This window comes from Argentina anserina, chromosome 4, assembly GCF_933775445.1.
Source record: "Argentina anserina chromosome 4, drPotAnse1.1, whole genome shotgun sequence".
Classification (NCBI taxonomy): Eukaryota; Viridiplantae; Streptophyta; class Magnoliopsida; order Rosales; family Rosaceae; genus Argentina; species Argentina anserina.
In genome coordinates, this window is record NC_065875.1 from 11421430 (window position 1) to 11440383 (window position 18954).

Genomic DNA, 18954 nt, shown 5'->3' on the forward strand with positions numbered 1-18954 from the left:
TTTAATTTGTTGATGTCATCTACATGTAATCTCAACTTGCTACATATGTCTTTAAGGATTGATGATTAATTCGCTTGTCTTAAAGCTATGCTTTTGACTCAGTTATATGCTCGGATACAACCCACTTATTGTGTGTGGTTGCATTTCAATCTTGCATTCTTCATCTCTTAGGGGAGTATTAATACTTGTTGTATTCTTCATACTTGCTTACGTGATTCATCCTAAAATTGTGATTCGGCTGCTCACTTTTCAATGTTTTATTTTTATTTTTTTATCTATATGACTCTAATATACAATTCCATTGAACCCTGCAATAATTGTAACACTAGATAGATATACCAAAACTGCAAATAAGATTATATGGCCATTAATTTGCAATACACAGATGATCTTGCGAAAAGGAGAACCTCTCAAATACTCATCAATTGGAAAACCAATAATATTTGACTTGAAGATGAATTGATACAACTTACTATCACCAAAAAAGTAACAATTTTGGCGTGAAGGGAAAAGTGCTTACTCTAAAGCTATTCTTGCACCTTACAGGATTGACTAGGTTATTATGGTCCTCGGCATCCACGTCAGCTCCTTGCAAATGATAAAGGAGTTTTAACGGAGCAACCTCCCCTCACTTTCCATTTGCTAGGCCTCACCGGCCTTCTTCTTGGAAGTGTGATTTCTAGGAAAGTCACCATCGATTCTCCAAAAAAAAAAATCTAGTCACTCAGAAATAAAATCTTTTTTATGGTAGGTACACATAATACTCCTTAACATACATGAAAACCAGATTAACAATGCCTATATCAATTAGGAATATGGATCGTATAGGAATTTATTAGGAGTAGGAATACCCAGCATGTGCTCCATCAAAGGGTGATTGATCTAATTAATCCCTCTTTCTATCATGCCCGCGGAAATCAAATTCCTAAGGAAACACCAAACTTATACGTACATATCGATCTCGTATTGTACGTTTGAATTTCAATATAGCCAAATGAACACAATTAATTACAAGAACAATTAATATCGGTATATTGTATAACATAAAAAGAATATTGAAGAACAAATCTGATCCTAATTAGAGTTTAAGCGTCAAATCAATTTCATTGTCACCATCTTCATCACACTTCGGAGTCTGCTCTACTCGAGACAGAAGATCAGTACTTCCACTAAAGGTCGGCCGTCGTGGCGGCAGCTTACTCTTGTTGTTGTTGTTGTTGTTTTTGTTGATTGCGTTAAGGTTCCAACTCCCACCGGTGTTGCGAATTGCACTAGTACTACACTCTTCCAATCTTGATGAAGTATTAAACGTTCGTGCACCAAACCCTAATTCTTTGGTGTTGATATTATTCTGAAGACCCTGAAAGATGAGCCTATGATCATTACTAGTATGGTTCTGCAGGAGGCTTGATGAAGCTGGCCTCAACCACCCAGCGCCGCCACCTAGGCGGTCGTACCATGGGGTATAAGAAGGCTTATGAATCATGGAATCTAGCCGAACACCAAGAGACGTCGACCTTGATCCATAAAGTGAGTAGTGTGGAGAAAGAGCAGACGAAGAATAGGGGCTGAAATTATAAGGATAATATGATTGCCCTAATCCAAATCCACCACCTGCATCCCGTCCTTGGCCATGCCGTTTTGCAAGCTGTCGTTCCGGCTTATGAGCATTTTGGTGGCCTCCCAAGGCTTGGGAAGTAGAGAAGTTTCTGTTACAGAAGTTGCACTTAAAAACCCTATTGTCTACTTTTTCTTTCTTCTGTTGATCACGCGTGCCATTGTTCTCCTCCCCGGCCTCCTCCTCCGGCGGTTGATCATCCTTGAAGAGTGCAAGTTCAACGTTGGCTTTTGCCTCCTCCGCCACCACCTCTGTCTTCTGTTGATTATGGGATTCGTCGGCGACGTTGATCTCCTTCATCTTCATAGTATTCATCTTCTCCGGGCCGGCCGAGATAATGCTCGAGGTCTCGGGAGAATTAGCACATACTTCTAGTAGTACTGGTTTCTCCATGCCAATATATTCACTGAGATTAGAAAATTTGAGGTTTGATGAAAAGATCGGGGGAGATCAACTCCTTTTTATTGAGGGTTAAACTTAATGCATTATCGTTCATATTTGGAAAGAAATCTCGAATCATAATTTGGGATTTATTGTAGTAGCTAAGTTTTCTGATACTGTTTCTGCAAGTACACTGCGTTTCGGCTAATCTCTATGTAACCTTCCACTGTGAAGCTTAATGTGTGGTGGTAATTAATCACTGCATCGACTTTTCAAGCAGTTTGAATCTCAATTTGAACATGGAACCAATTTGGCAATAATTTGCGCACGCAGGGAATGAAATTTAATATAATGTTCAATCTCTTAGTTCTTGTGGTCAGTTTATCAATTTATTATCTTCCAAGTAATTCAAAATTATGTATGACCTTCAGACCTTGCACACAGAATCAGAGAAAAAATTATGTATTATCAATTAATGAGAATATATCGATGGTATAATATATATATATATATATATATATGAGTTGTACGTTCATCAGTTACTTATCTTCAAAGATTTCAAAAAGAAAGTTTCATTAATGATTGATAATTTGGTAGAGATGATGAATTAGATTACTTTTGCCGCGTAAGATGTCTGAAATTACAAAAGGAGTCTGTATACCAATTTGTTTAGGTAATGTTATTACCAGGACACCATAGAAAATGTCCTTTTTGAAATTTGATACAGATGTACCTTGAACTAAGAAATAAAGAGGAAAATCATGATTCGGAATTGTGCCATATTAATCCCATTATGTACTTGGAGTGCAAGATTAAAGGGGAACGTAAACATCAGATTATATTCTTTCCTTGTTGATCTCCTTATCTTCAATGATCTAACCATTCAGCAGAAGGAATGTTACAACTAATACAAATCAATGCGCTGCAGATCTAGAGTTTCAATTAAAGATAGAGTTTGGCTTGGTCATGAGTAAGTAGGATGGCGAATGATAAACGTCAATGCAACATAATCCATCATTTCCATGTGTTGGGTTCGAGTCCTGTTAAGAAATTGTTAAGAAGGAACTAAAAGTTTTGCTACAGAAACTCTAGGCCTTTTGGTTCCCCACATAATATTCACTATCATTTAGTTTTGTGAATCATGACATAAGACGTATATTTTAATTAAAGTATAAGCGATTTACGCTGATCGATTATAATGCATTTTAGATTTTGAACAAGCTGTCTAATATATACTCTATAGTTTAGTTACTTAACTCATTGCACGTCATTTGGTAAGCACAATTGTAAAATCATGAACTTTATGAGTTAAATAATGGTTTGTAACTCCTCCATGGAGTGAAAATATAATTGAGATCAGAGTCAGAAGTTGCTCTTGCTCTTAAATCTCAAGGGTTTAAGGACACGTGATCAGCACGTGTTAAGATAAACCCATTAGCAACGGTCAAGAGTCAAGAAGAATGCTGAGGATAAGAATTGGAGTGTAGAAGGAGACACAAGTGAGTTAGAGCTTCAAACACTTTGATTCTTCTTCATCTGCTTCTTCTTCTTCTTCTTCTTCTAGAACATGGCTGCTGAATCCGCGTTTGTGAGAAATGGTGGGAGCAGCAGCAGCGCTACCACTGCCGCCTTATTCAGCAGCTCTTATCAGTACTCCAAGAGAAACACCCACCAATCCATTCCCACTCGATGCGTCCACGGCAAGAACAGGTTCTACAAGCAACTGGGTATGTTCTCTGTACTTATCTCTATATCTCTTGTTATGAATTGGGCGGACCCAACTCAAATTTAAGCAATTTTATGTGTTTGTATCTCGGAATTCATTTTTGAAAAGCGGGTATGGCTTAAATGTAATGAGGAACTAGCGGTTTATATAATTAAATAGTATAATTTGCATGAACATATATAAATACTTGTGTGCTTGCTTGAACATTTATTTACACAGTAACTAATTGAGGTCCCAATAGCAGGTTGTTAGTTGTTGGTCTTGTCTTAGCAGATTAAACAACTGATCATAAGGGAATTCTTTTCTCAAGTTTGCTGTTAATGTTGGGATGTAATTAATTGAAAATGATGGTTTGAGTTTTCTTAGGATTATTTTCGTTGAAAAAGAAGATTGACGATGCTGTTCTACGAGCTGAGATGTTGGCCCCATTGGCGCTGGAACTTGAAGAAGAAAGACGAAATGAGCAGGAGCAACTGATACGCAACTATGACCTTTGGGATGACACTGCTAAGTCCAACGAGATTCTTGCCAAATTGGCTGATAGCGTTAGAGTGGTTGATGCTCTCAGAGATCTGACGTATAAGGTAACACATTATCGAACTTGGTGTATTGGCAATTATACTATAAAACCATGGAGCGTTTAATGGATTTTAGCATGCTGCACCATTAGGAATTAGAAGTTTAAGTCCCCCTGGCTGTGCTGGCAATAGCCATTAATTGCCCCTCATTTTTCCAGTCAAGTCTTCTAGTTGCATATTAATTTATCTTTCCACCAAAAATGTTTGCGCGAGAAACTTGCTGGATCATATTTTTCTTTCTTCATTTGAAGTTGGGTACTTGACATTTACAATTGCTTCTTTGCAGGCTGAAGAAGCAAAGCTTATTACACAGTTGGCAGAGATAGATGCTATTAATTATGGGCTCTTTAGGCAAGCGTATGATGCATCTCTGGATATGAGCAAGATTTTGAATAAGTATGAGATTTCCAAGCTTCTTAAGAGACCATATGATATGGAGGGAGCATGTCTAATTATAAAAGCTGGCGGCAAAGGCTACCCTGAGGTTAGAATGTTCTTCCTTTAGTTTCCATACGAGAGAGAGACACTAAGTTAGATGCTTTTCCTTTTGTTTTTATATGAGAGAGAAACACTAAGTCTCATATTTATATGCCCTATATGTGAAGTCCTTGGTTTTAACCCACTCTGCATATAAATGTTCATAATTCGGTTTTTTTTTTCAAAAACGGAGAGGGACAGTGATAGTTTTTATTTGCATTAATTCAGTGTAAAGTTCATGTTGTGTTTTAAATAACACCTGAGTCAGTATTTTAGGGGAATCTCGATGTAGTTTTCATTTGATGTCAGCTCAAATCTCAGCCCAAGTCTTAGAAACTATTGCTTTCCACATTTTGTCTTTTATGATTTGATTTTTTTGTCAATAAAGAATGGTTGTGGTCCAGAGCTTGATAAACCTATATGAATGCGCTACAGATGAAGTTATTTCATTTTTTTGTCTTTCCACACACACTCTCCTCTCTCTCTCTCTCTCTCTCTCTCTCTCTCTCTCCAGATGCACATACACACTTCTATTTATCTGTAATTTGATTTTGTAAATTCCATAATTCAGGTTTGGGCAAAACAACTAGTAAGCATGTATACCAAATGGGCCAGAAAGCAAGGTTACAAAGGAAGGGTTGTAGAGAAGCGTTCTTCCACGAATGGTGGCATCAAGTCGGCAACAATTGAATTTGAACATGAGTTTGCTTATGGTTATCTGTCAGGAGAGACAGGGGTGCACTACATCATGAATTTTAACAATGAAACTGCTGTGCACGAGGTACAAGTCTGTCTTGTGAAAAATCAATCCAATACTAATATTTTCAGAATTGCTTTTATTGCTTTGTGTAAAGAAAGATGTGACTGGTGAATGAAAAGAAAAGATGATATGAATTACCTGATCTGTCATTGCAAGTAAAAATCACATGATACAAGTATTACATTTTTATGTCAAAATCGGCAGTATGTAGTTCACATTTTCTTCAAAGATGAAAGGCGGGAAATTAGACTTATGATGTAATGTGTTAAAGATTTGCTTCTCCTAATGCTCATACATTTAGTTTACCTCGGTTTGTCATTGTTTACTTTGTGAAGATTTCTGATAATATGTTGCCAATGAACAAGTTAGAAACAATGCGATCAACAGCTTTTCAGTTTTGACACCACTTTCATTTACTTAAAGAGTTGGTAACAAGTTTACACAAATGTGATGAATAGATTAGCAGACATCATCTGTTGATTACCTTGATGTACTAAGATTTTCATTTCTTTCCTAGGTTTTGGTGAGGGAGTGATGGTTAAACTTTAAGGCGTTGTTTGTTGTTAGATATTTTTTGGTTATTCAGCTGGCACTCATAGGAAAATCTTTTAGAATTAGGGGTAGTAGGGCTGGAAGAACTTGGTCTATCTTGTGGTTATCAGTAACACAGTCTTTAAGGGTTTCTCTTTGACATATTTTGTACGATTTGCTCATATTGTTCTTGCAATATGTTGGTTAAAATCCCAAGCAGTAGTTTCACGGTTTGCAAATTGAATGTCTTGCAGGTCAGCTCAGCCTGTGTGGATGTTGTTCCTCTATTTCTTGGAAGAGCTTACGACGTACAAATTGATGAAGAAGGTTTAACCATTGTACTGCCATCAGAGGTTGAACAACAGCAGAGCCAAAATGCTTCTTTAGTTTACATTCATCATAAATCCACAGGCATAAATGTCCAATCATCAGGTGCTTAATGATTTTTACTCAAAACCCTTGTACATTCGTACAGTATAGTAATTAACATCTGATCACATTTATAGAGAGAATACTAGCATAACCAAATTTCCGAGTGACTACAGTATTGCAACTTCCCTATTTTTACTTGAACAAATCCATTTTAACCCTATTAATACTCTAGCAGTCATTCTGTAATTAAAATAACCAATTATGTGCAGGTGAGAGGAGCCACTTTGCAAATAAGATGAAAGCAATGAACCGATTGAAAGCCAAGCTTCTGATCCTGGCATTGGAACAAGGGGTTACTGGGCCTAGTGATATCAGGAAAGATGATATTGTCAATGTGTGGCAAAAGGAGACCAGAAGATATATGTCTCATCCACATAAGTTGGTCAAGGATGTAAAAACGGGTATCCAACTACTTGACCTTATGTCTGTTTTGGATGGAAATCTTGAGCCTCTTATTGCTGCTCATATTAATATAAGACAATAGTGTATTAGATTCTCTACATTCTCTTTTTGATGAATCTGCAATTCCATTTGCGGTTTGAACACATTAAGTACACTAACAACTGTTTTGACATTTAGAATCTCTATGACTAGCAAAGGTGCTCATATTCCTTGTACTGCAATCACCCCCATTCCTAAGCTATACCTGTTTTAGACTGTCCTTATTGAAGTAACCTAGTGATCAAATCCGAAGCGTGTAATTGATGTATTCACAAAAAAGTCATCAACAGAAATAGGAAATTCCATAATGGTTAATTATATATAGATGTATAATTTTTGGGGATCTAAGGATGAGTATTAATATTCATATGTAAGTTTCAGATATAACTTCATCAAGCAGCAAGGCAGCAAATGATGGGCATTCATTTGGATTCTATAGCTAAGAAGACTCGTTTTATTCAATATGTTTGGCTTATAATATTTCCAAAAACAGAAGACTGACAACCAAAATACCCCAGCTGTTATTCAAACATGTACCATACTAATCCTCTAACCACGTATAAGTACATAGGCCTATAGAACTCCGCTCAACTCATAAATTCACATTTTACTGCAAATCTTCATCGATGAATTTCACATTTTACACCAACCATTTACCTGTTGAATTTGACAGAAAGAACAGTGTTTCGACCAGAGGCGGCGTGTTGAATACCAAGGGATTAGACATGCTCTTTCTTTACAGCTCCATGCATGGATTTCCCCAGAATATTTGAGTTCCGTAAGTTCTACATAACCCAGAATAGACTGTCGCAATAGGTAATGTCACTAGTATGTATAGGCTGTTGCCTTCTTGGTATGGGCGTGATACATGAACCTCAAAGTTGGCGACAATAATAGAAATCAAACTGCTTCTTGGTGTTCATGACATAGACCCAAATTATGGTCTAGAAGGATCATAGTTACAGAAAGCTAGTAATTGCAGATACCAGAATGATCTGCATTTTTAACTATGCATGAGTGTTCCATGATCTGAAGGGAGAGCATTCTTAGCTCCTTGAGGTGCATTCACCACAAGCTACAGACTTAAATCTTAAGGTAACGCATAATTAATACCAACAATTACCGGAATGTCAATCGCAGACCTTCCATTAAGTACAAACTCATGGACTAACTTAACCTAGGTAATGAGATCTTTGGCTTCAGCCGAAACTTTACGGGTGGCAGGGAAGCTCAGGTCAACCTTCACTCTCCTGCATCAATTTCAAGCATGCCATCCCATATATGGTTCAGCTCATGTTGATGAAAACAGATTGACAAACTGCTTAATTTCGGCCTCAAAAGGAGGAACACCAAAGGAGTAAAGAGAAAATCATAGCAAAGAACACCCAAAGTCCAGTTATCAACTGAGTAGTCATGAGATTTGTTATGCAACTAAGTAATTTAAAGTTCCACACATTGTGTGTCTCTTGTTCCTCGACTATAATATGACCATCCAAAACCTCTTTCCCCATGCATGGGACTAAACTCAAATTTTAAGCATATAAAGAGACATAACAATTGCTTATACTATTTGGGATTCTGAAATGTCAACATTGTTGCACACTTTCAGCACGTTAAAAACTGTTCCAAAGCTTATACATAACTCAAGATTTCAGGTTTAATGTCCCTCTGAATCACAGCTTTCTTAATTCTTATGCAAATGTACCGAAGCTTTCTGGATTTCAGACTCCGCCGTGATAATGAGAAATAGAGAGTTTCTGGGTTTTGAATCTTTGAATTTTTACTAAACAGCGGAAAAGAAATGTGAAAAAAGCTATGTGCATGGTACCTGTTAGTCTGTTACCACACACATCTAGATTATTTACTGATTGGTTGCGATCTTAGTTTTTTACCTTATGGGTTTTACCATTCTGCAGAGAATCTTTCTGCCCCAGACTTAGAATACAATTATTATATACGTGAATATCAGTAGAAGGTTGGTTATTCTACATAGAGAGATACAAACAATTTGTAAACTCTAAATTAGGTATACTTAATTGTATCTTGCTAGTTCATATATCAGTACCATGCATATATATCGATGACTTTGTACGACTTGCGATTATTAACTTGCAGGCTTGGTCTTCAAATCAATTTCGAAGAAACCTCCAGAACACTACAGTATGAAAATTCTGTCAGTTTCTCTACAATCAGAGGATAGATATGAATCAGGGGAGTTTGAAGCTGGAGGATACAAATGGTAATTAATCTGTTATGCCTAAATTACTTTGTTTTTCATTTCATAAAGTTTAAATTGGGGAGTATTAAACATGAGCTGTATAACGCTTAACTCATAAGCCAATACTTATACATGTTTCAATGTTCATGGCAGGAAACTAGTGCTCTTTCCAAATGGAAATAAGAAGCGAAATGTGGATGACCACATTTCTCTGTACTTGGAGATGGGTGGAGAAACACCAATAAGAACTGACAGGGTTGTAACGGTTGATTACAAGTTGTTTGTGCTCAACTGACAGAAGGAAACGAAGACCTACCTTGTTGTTGAAGGCATATATTTGTTAGATTCATATAATTAAGAACAGAACTTGAGTACTGCTTCAACGGACAATTTTAGATGTTAACTACATTTTTTGTATTCTTTTTTTTATTAGATGCCAATAAAAGGGAGTCGAAGTATTGCTTCTATCGGACAATTGTTGGCAGTTATGCCGGATTTGATCGGTTTATCTCTCTTAAAGAATTTAATAACGTCCCCAAAGGTTACCTCGTTGATGACCAGTGTGAGTTTGGAGCGGAGGTCTTTGTTTCTGGGATGGAAAAAGGGAAAGGAGAGATGGTATCAAGGAATCTCAACACTGATATGAACAAGCATACTTGGAAATTTAAGTTTCCAATATTAAGTTCTGATAAACCTTATTACTCTCCACCTTTCATTGCCGGAGATCAGAAATATTGCACTTGGTAACAAGACCTCTGATCAGTTATGTCCCTAATACAATTCTAAAGTAGTATTTAACATTTAACTATGTGTGTTTGTGTGGGATAATAATGAGAATGTTCTTATGGATGCATGTATGTTAATGTTGCAATAAAATTCGGCTGTACCCCAAGGGAGACGGTAGAGGATATGGCAGTCAATATCGGGAAGTAAATGAGACAGATAAGCTTCCTATTGGCTCTAGGATACTTGCGGAGTTTACACTAGGTGTTGTGGATCAGGTCCATGGCAAACATCATTTTGCCAAAGGTAATAGAATTGAATTGATATCTATACTAGAACTAATTTGGAATTATTTACTTCCAACACCAAATCCAAGTAACAAAAGAGCCACAGCAAAGCTAGACATGCTCTTTGGGAACTGAGATGAACTCTATCTGCCCAATGGCATTGGAAGCCTCAGCAAGTCCAATTAGGCAATGTTGTGGCACTAACCACCAAGCAGACATAGTCACCACACCATGCTTGTTATTTGCAAACCCTTCTTGGATTGCTGTGTATCTTCTGCGCCTTTCCACCTCTGATGCCATAGCCATTGCCAAGCAGGAGGTGGCTATCCCTGTACCCATTAGTTGCTTGAAGCTCAATCCTCCAGGCCTCTTCGTGTACTTTGATATCATGGGACTAGAATCCGGTCATATATTGCCACCCAAATTGTTTGAGAACTCCAAAGAGAGAGGAGGCTGCTGGTAGTTGAATTTGGGGGGAAAATGTGCCTGTCCATGGCGGTTGCTTGTACTACTGGAATTGAGTGTTTTTGTATATGGCTAACCCATCAGGGCCTAAATCCTTCTCACGGCTTCTAATCGTGCAAGCTTTGTTTAGATACCTGAAAATTAAAACAAGACAAAGATAAGATATCAACTTTGAACGTAACTTTAATATAGAAAGAAACAAATCAATGGTTAAGTACCATCTCATGAACTAATATACTAACATGGTTATGAGTATGTATAAGTTTATTGGTTGGGGTAACAAGCTTTGAACCTTTGAGACTATACCATCCTCTAAAATTCTTCGGTGGCAAATCCAAGTGTCTGTTTTTCCAAGCTGCAGCAATCACTTACACAAGTCCAGCAGACGATTTCTTGTCTGGGGGCACTATAACATAAAGGAAATACCCAGAAAAAATAAGAGAAGAGTAGACAACAACATGAGTCCTGCTGGAACACTAAAACCTACAACCCAACCAGCTGAGTCTTGAATATAAACTACGACTGTCACTGCAAATATAACTGAGACTCCAACTGAAGCATAATACCAGTTGAAGAAGCTCCGCAGTATCTTTGCACTCTTTGGGTTTTCGGGTTTGTACAATTGATCTGCACCAAAGGCTATTGAACATGGTTTGATGCCATCGGATCCAATTGACATGAGACCAAATGCTAAAAATAGTACCATGAGTTGAGCTGAGGTTGGTGAAAGACATTTATCTCCAGATTTCTGATCACAAAGGAGCGGCCTTGCTTGTGGAAATATTGCTGTTAAGCATAACACTAGCTTTCCCTGCCACAACAAAAATGGCAAAGTACATACTTCCATAGAAACTTGGAAAGTTGATTATAAACACTAAATTTGCTTACAAGTAGACTAACTACTGATCCTAAAGCAATCATTCAAAACCGGCCAGAAAAGCCCCATGATAGGAGTAAAGTTCAATGCGGCTGTCCACAAGAACAGGATGCATGTTCCAGTGGCCAACTCCAAGTTATACACAAATATCAAGTACAGGATCATATTTGCTTGAAAACCATAGCTTGCAACCTTTTCAAATGTCTCATGTGCTGCACATTTTATATTCACACAAATTAATCATTAAATTTCTGAATAGGAGACAAAATTCTTAAACATCAAACACTAGGAAAATTCTTAAATATGATGATAGGCATGAGAGGCCACCCAGCTTCCTGCCTGTTACTTCCTCGGTGGTTTTGGCTTTCTCCGGAGATACCTCCATCATTTCCTCTGCAACCATCGAATAGGTCTGTTTTGATGTAATCAAATAATGTAGCTAACAGAGATATATAAAGCTATACGAATAAAGACAAGAACAAACCCATGCCTTATCATAATTTAGTACTTAACAAGAAAGAAAAAAAATTGTATTACTTGCTGGTATTGTTTTTCTGCCACAGCATTTTCATTTCTTTTTTGGTTAATTCAGCATTTTCATTTCTGGATTACACAATGCATAAGATAGCCTTTTAACACTGTTAATCTGTTAAAAAAAATCTTAATAATCCAAAAAAATATTTAGTAATCTATGCTTTGTAGGTAATTCCAAGATTGTCACATAGAGCTTATTATCAGGGAAACATTTAGAAAGGCACTATTGTCTGGAGCTGGCTTCAAAATGTGAAAGGTCTTGTAGCTGAAGTTCGGTAGATTCCCTCATCTTTATATTTTTTTCAAACTCAGCATTCAAGTTTAATTATCATGCCTGCAATTCCATATTATGAAAAAAGAAAATACCTGGGAAGATCATAAGTCCAAAACTAGTACCCCTAATAATCAGCCACTATCACCCTGATAAAGGTGAAACAATACAGCTAAAACTCTGAAGCTTGAACTCTGAAAATACTATTTTATTTTTAATTTAACTTACGATCTTAAATTTCTCAATATTATTAGACTTTCAATTACTTCTGAAAAACGCTACAACCCTTCACTAATTTCTCGAGTCACTAAAAAAAATGTTACATCAACTAGCAGTCATGAATTTAATAATGAAACATTCAGACTTTCTTTCCTCAACTAGCTGCTGTCCACCCTATCATGGATGGCACAGCTGACAGTGTTCAGGGGAGTACAATGATGACCAAACAATTCATAACAAGAGTATCAGTTGAACTGTTGAAGTAACAGATGAAGAAGATTTCGGCTGTAAATACGAACAAAATGAAAATACTAGTCTCGGAAAAACTCAGTGAATAAGCTAACTTAATCTGAAAATTGTAAAGGCACTCCACAAAAATGCTAGCTAAACATAGATTTATATAAAATTATTATTATTATTATAAATATGAATAGTAATGATTCTGATTTATGATATTATCTCCTTTAAGGTCCATACAGAATTGAAAATTATATCTGAATATATTCACAAACTTTCGATTTCCGGTTTTAAGACATCAAGAATGTGTTTTACCATAACAGGTCATTTTAAAACTTGCAAATAGGAAATCATAATAGGTGGGATACGCATTATAGATGCAGATAGACACTTCTTTGCCAAAGCTAGAAAATGAATGAATTATACAAGATACAATCATAGAAAGTACCTCATACTATAGGAAAAGGTAACACTGCAATGTACAAACTAATCTGTTGTTGTTGCCAAAAACGGTGTTCAACGTGCTAGCTTTTTTATTGTTGAGGGAGCTTACAAACTATGTCGTTACCTATCTGCACCTAAGTTTTCAACACCTAATCCCGTGACCTGCTCAAACCTGTTGAGGCATTCCCAGACTCTGGACTCCCTGTTGAAGACAAAAATGCTCCCAAAGCCTCTAGAAAGAACCTCTTATTAGGGACAATACCATCTTTTTCCATGGACTTTAACAATTTGTCTAGAAGCTCCTTCATGTTAGCTTTAGTGTAAGCCTTGTAAAGAAGTTTGTAGGTAGATACATTTGGACGTATCCCAACGCTATTTACACTCAGAAAAAGGTTATCTGCTTCCATGGGCAAACCATTCCTGCAGTATACATCAAGCATCACATTAAGCGTTGAGACCTTCATCTCCTGTCCAGATTCAGCCACCCCATCAAATATCTCCCTAGCCTTTGAAACAGAGTCACAGTAGCCGTACATCATTATAAGACTCTCATATGTAATGAAGCTCGGTGAGTATTTCATGTCGATCATCCTCTTAAACACACCTTCTGCTTGCTCTTTACGCCTTGCCTTCCCATAGTTTATGATCATCGAATTAAATGTAGGTAGAGTTGGTCTCTCCTTGGAATTAAGTAAGCTCTTAAATACCTGTTCCATCTTGTCAAACTGCTGCTTCTTCCCATATGAATCAATCAACAAGTTGAAGGTGATGGTATCGGGCTTGCATTGATTACTTTTCATGCGAGAAAGCACAGATTCCATATCTCTGATCATCCCATTTTTCCCATAGGCATCCATCACACCATTGAACGTATAAATATCAGGTGAAGCAATGCTCTCATCAAGATCCTTAAACAAAGAATTGACCTTCTCCACATTTCGAGCCTGCGCAAAAGCTCTCAATAGAATATTGTACGTGACAATGTTAGGCTGACACCTCTCAATCCCCTTCATCTTATTAAAGTACGCGAGCGCCTTCTCCAACGCCTTCCCTTTGTCCTTGCTGTTAAGGTGTGCCGAGATGAGTGCATTATAAACAGAAGTATCAGGGCGGCACCCGCTATTACGCATCTCAGAGAAGAGCCACATTGCCATCCGCGTCTGGCCCTTCTTTCCCATAACCGAAATCAGTTTGGAATAAACACCATTATCAGCAACATACCACCGCTGTTTTTGCATCCATCTGAACACCTGATTGTCGGTTAGGTAAGTAAAAATCTACCTTCCGATCCTATCATATTAACTGCTACATTACGCTTGCCGCAATTCAAACTAGCCAATAGTACCAACAACATCAACAAAACTTAACTAGAACTACATCAACAAAACTTAACTAGAATTACATCAACCAACTTAACTAGAACTACATCAACAACCTTAACTAAAAGAGTTTTTTTCACCAACAGTCCCTCAACTCTGGTGTACCTACCAATGTGATACCTCAACTCTTAATCGTACCAATGTGATACCCAGACTCTAGTATTGCTATCATTGAAGTACTTCCGTTAGTTTTTTTAAACTTTTCCGTTATCTTGGTGACGTGGCAGGTACGTGAGGCCCACAAAGAGGGTTAAAAGACAAAATTAACCTCATCTGAGAGGAGCAATGTTTTTCCCGCCCTTTACTTTGAGAAAGACACCCAACAATTCCAATTTTGGCGCCAATTTTCCCTCTCTACTCCTTAATTTGTGTCTCTTATCTAAACTAAAGAACTACCGTCAACCAGTCGACCACAATCTGATAAAACCTAGATCAATCTCATTTTCTATTTTTACCCTAGCACTTGTTAAACTAACAGAATAAATATATAAATTTATATGGAACATCTCATTTCCACAATCTCATAAGAATATAAAAACACATAACTTAACGAAATTCAAATACATGTTTAAGTACCATTAGTTGCCACCTTTTATGTTGATCTGCCATGATTTTTTGCTTGTAGGAACTAATAGTACATGTAGTTGAATTTCGTTAAGTTATGTGTTTTTATATTCTTATGAGATTGTGGAAATGAGATGTTCCATATAAATTTATATATTTATTCTGTTAGTTTAACAAGTGCTAGGGTAAAAATAGAAAATGAGATTGATCTAGGTTTTATCAGATTGTGGTCGACTGGTTGGCGGTAGTTCTTTAGTTTAGATATTAGACACAAATTAAGGAGTAGGGAGTGAAAATTGGCGCCAAAATTGGAATTGTTGGGTGTCTTTCTCAAGGTAAAGGGCGGGAAAAACATTGCTCCTCTCAGATGAGGTTAATTTTGTCTTTTAACCCTCTTTGTGGGCCTCACGTACCTGCCACGTCACCAAGATAACAGAAAAGTTGAAAAAAACTGACGGAAGTACTTCAATGATAGCAATACTAGAGTCTGGGTATCACATTGGTACGATTAAGAGTTGAGGTATCAAATTGGTAGGTACACCAGAGTTGAGGGACTGTTGGTGAAAAAAACTCTAACTAAAACTAATGAGCACAACTCTCAAACTAGTTTTTTGATATTGACATGTGATTGAATTACCTCCAAGCACTGAAGCCACTTGTCGGACTTGCCGAGCTCTTCAAAGAGAAGAAAGCAGTGCTCGGTCCTGACAACCTTGACGTACTTGTTGAGAGACTTGACAATGGGCTCTTTGTCGCTGAAGCTTCTGATGAGCATGCGAACCATCTCGCGGGCCTCCGAGTTTTCGGGTTTCCGGGTTCCGGGTTTTCTTCTGAACCGGGTAGAGATGCAGGAGACTCGAAGTGGAAGGCATGGCAGGGGAGCCGAGTAAGAGGGAAATGGGGGGAGTGTGGAGGCGTGGAGAGAGTTGGGTAAGAGATTAAGGGGCATTTTGGAGATGGGTTTTTTTGAGTTAGGGTGAGAGTGAGAGGAGGAGCATGATGGGTGAGTTTGGCTTTAGCTCTGAGATGCCGGCAATGGAGACTTTGGGTTTTTGGGGTTGGGAAACAAGATGAGAAGACAAGACATGTATCTACACGACTACACTTTTAAGTTTTAACCACCCTGTCTTACCTTATGTTTTATTTTACTTTATTAAATCAACCGCGGTAATTTTATAGTATTTTGATCAAATGTACTCTTTAATTTCGTACAGTATTTTGAGTAAATGTACTCTTTGAGTTTGGTACGAAGAATCTCAAAGCACAAGTCAGAGACTCAAAGCTCCACTGATGATTTTGTACTGGTTATAATTGTACTTACTGCTGAAGGGAAGCCTCTCACTATCACTGACGGTAGTGAGGTGAAAAGAGTGTTGGAAGAGTTTCTGTCCTTTAAACTAAGTAAACAAGTACTAGGAGAGTTTGACAGCCAAAGAAAGGATGGTAAGAAGTTTTTGACCCACATCTAAGGTGTTTTCCTTATATAATTGCTAGCGCTTGGTTCTAACGGATCTATATTTATTTTCAAAATTAGGATTCTGACTCGAATCAAACGGAAACTGCCAGTGCAGTTTGGGCTGTTCCATACAGTTCGTGGGTCTAAAGTTCTAGACTTACCTTTTTCTTCTATTAAAAAAACGATGTGTAAACTACAATGCATGTGTCTTGTTAACTAATTTTGTACAAGAAAAACTCCGATCAATATAAACCAATAGAGCTTTGTGCTACAAACTTTTAGCCAACTTAGTATTTGATAAGGTATCAACGTAGATAAATGATCGAACAAAAACTATCAAATATGAACAGTTTAAGTTCATATGAGTACATCATTTATGAATATCTTAACAATTTTTATAAATGATCTACTTATATATACTTAAGTAAATAAATTAACTCAACTAGTACTCGATGTCCTCCATGGAAAAGCTCTCCAAATTTAATATCTACAACTACAAGACTACTGTTATATGGAATATGGAATTGGATCTACTCATTTTATTGATAATCTATTTTATATAAGTGTCAGGATTACAATAGAAGTAAATAGTAATTACAATGGTAATTAAGGCTACATAATGGTGATTGATCCGTTATGTCCGTTGATCATAAACGACATTAACTCATTCCGTTATTTACTTTAACGAATGCACACTATTGGTGTTTTCCTTCAACACTCCCTCTTGTGCCGAGTTTAAAGATATAATGGTGCATAGGCTCTGTTCGAAAGATCGGCGATATGGCCGATATATCCCCGATATATCGCTGATATTTCGAATCCGATACGATAAGAGCATATCGGTCAAAATTTATCGGTCAACGCAAAAATGATGGTCAACAGTCAAATATCGGTCAAACTTTGATTTTTTATTATTTTTTCACTTTTTGTTTAATTTTTTAATATTTATTTCCTCTTTTTTTTTTTGAAAAACTTATATATATTTTTCATTTTTTCATATATATTTTTAATTTATATAAATTTTAAATATATATGATGAATTTCAAGTCTAAATAATCATTCTTAAATACCTAATTTTATTATTAGATGTCGTTCGTGTACTTTAATTGTCATTAAATCAAGTATTTATTTTCTTTAGTTTACTTAGTACCGTTTTTTTAGTTTATTTGGTACATATTGAAGTATAATTTTATAAATTTTATTGAAAATAAGCAAATCCGATAAAACCGATATATCCTCCGATATATTGTTTTACCTCTCGACCGATACGATGCCGAAAACGATATTTAGACCATTGTGCATAGGGTGTTGCCTGACTTGCCTCATTAAAAATTTTGCTAAGTAATAAAATCCAGTGGGAGAAAATAAAACCTTGGTTGAAGGGGAAAAGAGCACAACGCACCTATTACATTTAAGATTAGCATATATGTGCTAGACTCCCCCTGATGTCTGCACCTCCCCCTAATATTTACATTAATCATGGGAGCTTTGATAACTTTTGCATATTTAATTATGCATTTTATTTGGTATGTATTTATTTACGCCAAATATGTAATGACGTGAATTGTATCTATTCTCATCATGTCGTTTTCTCTTTTTTTTATAGGGACTATAAACATAAACATTTAGGTATTGTTGTTACGTGGGCGCTAAACTGTACAACGAATGAGAGGTTGAGTCAAGTATATTGTGTTAAGTGAAATAATGCGTCTTTGCACTTATATAGGGAATCTCATTTCCCAACACTTAATTCGTCATCTTTCAATTAGACGAAAACGGATCTATCTTTAAAGACTTCGACTGATCATTGGAACTATAGAAGTCTCATTTTTAACCTTTAGAGTGCTTAAAGTCGATTGATGGTTAATCATTAATATTACAGTTCTCAAGATCCATTTTGAGACTGTGTCTTCCCAAGGATCTTTTTCATTCTCGACTTAGGATTTGTAATGGCAACATCTTTTTAGTTCAGCAAAAGAATCTGCAAACTCATATTGAATACGCAATGACATAACACATCTGATCCATATTCATAATCAAGTATCTTACTTCGTGAACGTTTCAATTTCTTTTGTAACACTACGTGGTCTAGAACAATTTCTTGGGTGGATAAAGTATGTTCTATGACTTTCATGTATATCTCTTAATTTTGATCTCCATAGAGATATCTTATTACAACATTCATAAGCTACATTTATCAGTTTTTCGGAAACTACCAAAGTGATAAGGTAGTGGAGTGCAATGACATCCATTACGAGAATATCTCTTTGCGGTCCATTACAAAAGAATATCTCCTCGTAGTCGATTCCAATGCGTTTGTGAGAGACCGTGCGTCA

At 36.7% G+C, this 18954-nt stretch overlaps 3 protein-coding genes and 1 pseudogene across 3 annotated transcripts; 1 reads left to right on the forward strand and 3 right to left on the reverse strand.

Moving 5' to 3' along the window:
• Positions 1–1078: 1078 nt before the first annotated feature.
• On the reverse strand, positions 1079–2011 carry LOC126792171 (zinc finger protein 4-like). Its single transcript, XM_050518651.1, has one exon. The coding sequence runs from the start codon at positions 2009–2011 to the stop codon at positions 1079–1081; it is 933 nt and encodes a 310-aa protein (XP_050374608.1).
• A 1519-nt stretch (positions 2012–3530) lies between these two features.
• Positions 3531–7113, forward strand: LOC126791614 (peptide chain release factor PrfB3, chloroplastic). The gene is made up of 6 exons (XM_050518090.1): positions 3531–3726; positions 4092–4309; positions 4590–4787; positions 5352–5561; positions 6326–6503; positions 6713–7113. The coding sequence occupies exons 1-6, from the start codon at positions 3567–3569 to the stop codon at positions 6985–6987; spliced, it is 1239 nt and encodes a 412-aa protein (XP_050374047.1). The 5' UTR covers positions 3531–3566; the 3' UTR covers positions 6988–7113.
• Positions 7114–9591: 2478 nt separating this feature from the next.
• Positions 9592–11917, reverse strand: LOC126792172 (protein NRT1/ PTR FAMILY 1.1-like; annotated as a pseudogene).
• Positions 11918–13175: 1258 nt separating this feature from the next.
• Positions 13176–16170, reverse strand: LOC126790864 (pentatricopeptide repeat-containing protein At4g39620, chloroplastic). Its single transcript, XM_050517223.1, has 2 exons — positions 15800–16170; positions 13176–14469 (listed from the first exon to the last, which is right to left on the reverse strand). Exons 1-2 carry the CDS (start codon positions 16109–16111, stop codon positions 13369–13371), a joined length of 1413 nt encoding a protein of 470 aa, XP_050373180.1. The 5' UTR covers positions 16112–16170; the 3' UTR covers positions 13176–13368.
• Positions 16171–18954: the final 2784 nt, after the last annotated feature.